Source organism: Trifolium pratense, linkage group LG5 (genome assembly GCF_020283565.1).
Source record: "Trifolium pratense cultivar HEN17-A07 linkage group LG5, ARS_RC_1.1, whole genome shotgun sequence".
NCBI lineage: Eukaryota > Viridiplantae > Streptophyta > Magnoliopsida > Fabales > Fabaceae > Trifolium > Trifolium pratense.
Window position 1 is genome coordinate 37,424,530 of NC_060063.1, and position 4,886 is coordinate 37,429,415.

A 4,886-nucleotide genomic window follows, 5' to 3' on the forward strand; every position below is an offset into this window, starting at 1 on the left:
GGTCTATAACACAAAAACCAAAGTCATTATGGAAACGATCAATGTTGTGATTGATGATGCACCATCCACTCAACCATCGGATGTGGAAACAGATGTTGAACCATCTCCTGACAACTCTGATGAGATGACACAAAGTGAAAAGTCTGAATTAAAAGGTGATGAATCTGATCAAGACTCTGTACCTGCCCCAGCAAAAGCACCATCTATTAGGACACAGAAGAATCACCCTAAAGATCTAATCATAGGTGATCCAGACCAGGGTATTGCTACCAGAAGAAAGATTGATGCTATCTCAAACACTTGTTTTGTATCAAAATTTGAGCCTAAAAACATAAAAGAGGCTCTTACTGATGAGTTCTGGATTGAAGCAATGCAAGAGGAATTGAATCAATTCAAGAGAAATGAAGTCTGGGACCTTGTTCCAAGACCACATGGAGTAAATGTCATAGGCACTAAATGGATATACAAGAATAAGTCTGATGAGAAGGGTACAGTAACAAGGAATAAGGCAAGACTGGTAGCTCAAGGCTACACTCAGGTGGAGGGAATTGACTTTGATGAGACCTTTGCTCCCGTGGCAAGACTAGAATCCATAAGGCTGCTTCTTGGTGTAGCTTGCATCCTCAAACTCAAACTCTACCAAATGGATGTCAAGAGCGCCTTTCTAAATGGGTATCTTCATGAAGAAGTGTTTGTTGAACAGCCCAAAGGTTTCATAGATCCAAATCATCCGGATCATGTCTACAAACTGAAAAAGGCTTTGTATGGCTTGAAACAAGCACCAAGGGCTTGGTATGAAAGGTTAACTGAATTCCTGATCAACCAAGGATACAAGAAAGGTGGAAATGACAAGACCTTATTTGTCAAAGAAGTGAATGGAAACTTGTTGATAGCACAGATATATGTTGATGACATAGTCTTTGGAGGGATGGCGGAACTGATGGTCCAACACTTTGTGAGACAGATGCAGTCTGAATTTGAGATGAGCTTGGTAGGAGAATTAACCTATTTTCTTGGATTACAGGTGAAACAGATGGAAGACACAATATTTGTGTCTCAAAGCAAGTATGCTAAAAATATCATAAAGAAATTTGGCATGGAAAATGCTGCACACAAAAGAACACCTGCTGCCACACATCTAAAATTAACCAAGGATGAGAAAGGTGTAGATGTAGACCAAAGCCTGTATAGAAGCATGATAGGGAGCCTACTGTACCTCACAGCAAGCAGGCCTGACATCACCTTTGCTGTTGGTGTATGTGCTAGGTACCAAGCTGAGCCAAAGATGAGCCATCTTACACAAGTAAAAAGAATCTTGAAGTATGTCAATGCAACTTCTGATTATGGAATAATGTATTCCCACACCAACAATGCTAGGTTGATGGGATATTGTGATGCAGATTGGGCTGGATGTGCTGATGACAGAAAAAGCACCTCTGGTGGATGTTTTTACCTAGGAGAAAATCTTATCTCATGGTTTAGCAAGAAACAAAACTGTGTTTCTCTATCCACTGCAGAGGCTGAGTACATTGCAGCTGGGAGTAGTTGCTCTCAATTACTGTGGATGAAGCAGATGCTTAAGGAATACAATGTTGAACAGGATGCTCTAACATTGTACTGTGACAATTTAAGCGCCATAAATATTTCAAAAAATCCTATACAGCACAGTAGAACAAAGCATATTGACATTCGTCATCACTTCATCAGGGATTTAGTAGAGGAAAATATTGTGAAGTTGGAGCATGTTGCCACTGAAGAACAAGTAGCTGATATTTTTACCAAAGCTTTAGATGCAAATCAGTTTGAAAGGCTTAGGGGCAAATTAGGAATTTGCCTATATGAGGAATTATAGCAGTTAAGGCATTATGTGCGCGCAACCGTTTTGTTCTCCAAATTTCAACTATTGGCGCACGTAAATCAAGGAAAGACAAAAAATACTTTCCATAACTGCTCAATTACACGCTATCAACTCTCATATCATCATTATTTCTTTCCAAAACTTTCAACTTCCTCTGAACTCCTTGCTGCGATCTGCAAACACAAATCATCACCTCAAATCATCAAAAACTTCAAAAACTTCAACAATTACTTTGTGAAAATGTCTCAATCTTCCGGTTCCGCTCAGATCAAAAACAAACTTGCTGATACTGTGAAAACAAGATCAAAATCTAAGAAGGAAGGATCAACTGTTGTGGTCAATGCGATGCCCATATCAAGTATCCCTGCTACTAGTTCGAAAAAGAAGAAATCTGCAAAATCCACTAAGAAAGTAAGTGAATCGTCTCCCTCAATTTCTATTAAGTCTGATACTGTTAAGTCTAAGAAGAAGAAACCCCAATCTCCCGTAAAAAGGGGTTTGAGCATGTCTGATCTATACTTGAATAAGGATCCTTCTGAAACTGCGAATGTGGAATCGCATGATGTTGCCTCCGGCAAAAATGCGAATGTTGAATCGTCTAATAAAATCAATGAAGAAAGTGTTAAGTCTGTGTCTGAAAAGGGGAATCAAGAAACCCTTTCTGCAAAGGAAAACCCTAGTTCTGTTGAAACCCTAGGAAAAACCAAAAATATTGCTGAGAATGTTGTTGTGAGCAATAATCCTAGTATTCCTGAGAATATGGCAGTTCCCACGAATGTCATAACTGATGTTACTGAAAAATCCCAAGAAAAGGCGGTTGTAACCGATGCTCCAACCGGTGTTGAGCCATCCTCTATTCAAACTGATGCTGAGAAGGATGTTGAAGCATCCAAAGGAGGATCTAGCCCACATGCTAACACTGCCACTGGGTCGTTTGGCAGTGGATCTAATACTGAAGCTTCCACTGAAGAGGAAGTAAACAAAGAAAGTACCCCTGAAGATGTGGCTGATTCTGAGCCAGAGAATGAAGCTGGTGAGAACTCTGAGAAAACCACCAATGAAGAACAGGACATAGTGGATGTTGATGAAGTCCCCTCTGAAGAAGATCTGCAACCTCCACCTACTCAAAAAGGTATTGGGAGAAGACTGAGAAGCAGGACCACTACACCTGCACCTGCTGTTACCACTACCCCTGTTGTTACCAAGAAAACAAAGGACAATACTCTGAAGCCTGTCAAGTATGGTCCTAAGAAAGGATGGAGCAAGCCTATACCTCCTTCTGAAAAGAAAAAGGGTGTGCTGAAGAGGAAGAGTGCACCATCAAGTGACTCTGATTTTGAAGCTGAAAAGGATGACTCAAGCATCAAGCCTCCTGCTAAGAAGGCTATGTCTGCTAAGAAGGTCATGCCTCAATCTGTTGCTCCTGACATTGAAGACTTTCCTTGTGACAATGTTTCATTTCATCTTCCATCTTATGCTCAACGATGGGGAATCATTTGCAAAAGAAGATTGGCTCTGGAAAGGGAACTAGGCAAAGATATTCTGGAATGTGAAGAGATTGTGAGCTTGATCAATGATGCTGGATTGATCAAAACTGTGTGGGGCTTAGGCTCCTGCTATGAAAAGCTGGTTAGGGAGTTTGTTGTCAACATCCCTATAGGTTGTGACAATCCCTTGGACAAAGAATTTCAGAAAGTATATGTTCGAGGAAAATGTGTGACTTTCTCTCCAAGTGTGATCAACAAGGTGCTGGGTAATGCTGATGATCCTCATCCTGACATAGATGTATCTGACAATGTGGTCTGCAAAACTATCACAGCTGAAAAGGTGAAAACCTGGCCCAAGAAGGAGAAGGTACCAGCTGTCAAGTTAACCCAAAAGTATGCAATTCTGAATCGTATTGCATCTGTCAACTGGGTTCCTACAACACATGCATCTGACATTGCAACAAATCTGGGTAAGCTCATTTATATGATTGGTACTGGTACTAAGTTTAATGCTGGTCTATACATTTTCAATCAAGTTGTGCAGCATGCTAAGACCTCTGTCACCAAGCAACCCATTGCATTCCCAACTTTGATCTGTGACATCATCTTGTCCCAACATCCGAATATAAGGAATGAGGATGAGTCTGCTAAGAAAAGGGCAACTCCTCTGGCCATTCATCAGAAGCTGTACAGTAAACAGCATGCTCCAGATATTGTTGGACCATCCAATGCTGCTGCCGACACACCTATGACAAGGAAGGAGATGATTGCTATGCTGGAAGCAAACTGTAAGGAGCTTGATGAAAAGAAGTTGCAGTTTGAAAGGATGATACATGCTCTCAGGGTTGAAGAGGCTGCAGCTCAAGCAGCTGATACAGATGATGATGGTTCTAGTGGTGAAGAAGAAGCTGACTCAGATGCTGAAGGAGAAGAAAGTGATTCCTCCCCAAGTGCTTCTGTGTAATTCTGATGTTTCCTTATTTTGATTTTTGTTTTGCATGTCTGTGGGCTGAGCCCTGAATTTAGCACCTAGTGTGCATGGTTTGTAATATTTTTTCTGCACTTTCTGTTCTGCTACTATCTGCACTGCTTTTGGATATTATTTTGCCTAGTGTGCAGTTCCCATTTTGCCTATTTTGTGGCTAAAAAGGGGGAGTAGTTATTGTATTGTATGCCATAATAGATGCTGAGCTTGATGTGCCATCAGATGCTGGATCATCTGAATACTCCTATGCATGAATTAAGGGGGAGTAAGATGAACTTGGTACTCGATTCTATTTTTGAGGGGAGCAATATTATTTGCTTAGCACACAATGTGCTACTACATGTTGAAGCATCATCTGTTCCTGAGAATTTATTTTTCTCAGCTTTGAGGGAATTTATTTTTCCCCAGTGTTTCTTTTATGAGAATCTTATACTCTCTATTGGCAAATTCCTGTGAGGCTCTTGTGCTTATCCTTCCGCTGTTGCATGCCTCTGAAGTTCTAAATTGATACATATTAAATATGCTATTTTTATATGAGGGGTTATTAAAACAAGCA

The 4,886-nt window shown here is 40.6% G+C and overlaps 1 protein-coding gene across 1 annotated transcript; it reads left to right on the top strand.

Moving 5' to 3' along the window:
- The first annotated feature begins 2,098 nt into the window (after positions 1-2,098).
- Positions 2,099-4,584, top strand: LOC123886576. Its single transcript, XM_045935881.1, has 3 exons — positions 2,099-3,302; positions 3,390-4,241; positions 4,496-4,584. The coding sequence occupies exons 1-3, from the start codon at positions 2,099-2,101 to the stop codon at positions 4,582-4,584; spliced, it is 2,145 nt and encodes a 714-aa protein (XP_045791837.1).
- Positions 4,585-4,886: the final 302 nt, after the last annotated feature.

Excerpts from the sequence above, each read along its gene's own strand:
- LOC123886576 (XM_045935881.1), top strand. The coding sequence starts at position 2,099 with ATGTCTCAATCTTCCGGTTCCGCTCAGATCAAAAACAAACTTGCTGAT. Across the intron at positions 3,303-3,389 it reads TGACATTGAAGACTTTCCTT|GCAAAGATATTCTGGAATGT; the intron begins GTGACAATGTTT and ends AAAGGGAACTAG. Across the intron at positions 4,242-4,495 it reads AGATGATGATGGTTCTAGTG|GGGGAGTAGTTATTGTATTG; the intron begins GTGAAGAAGAAG and ends GTGGCTAAAAAG.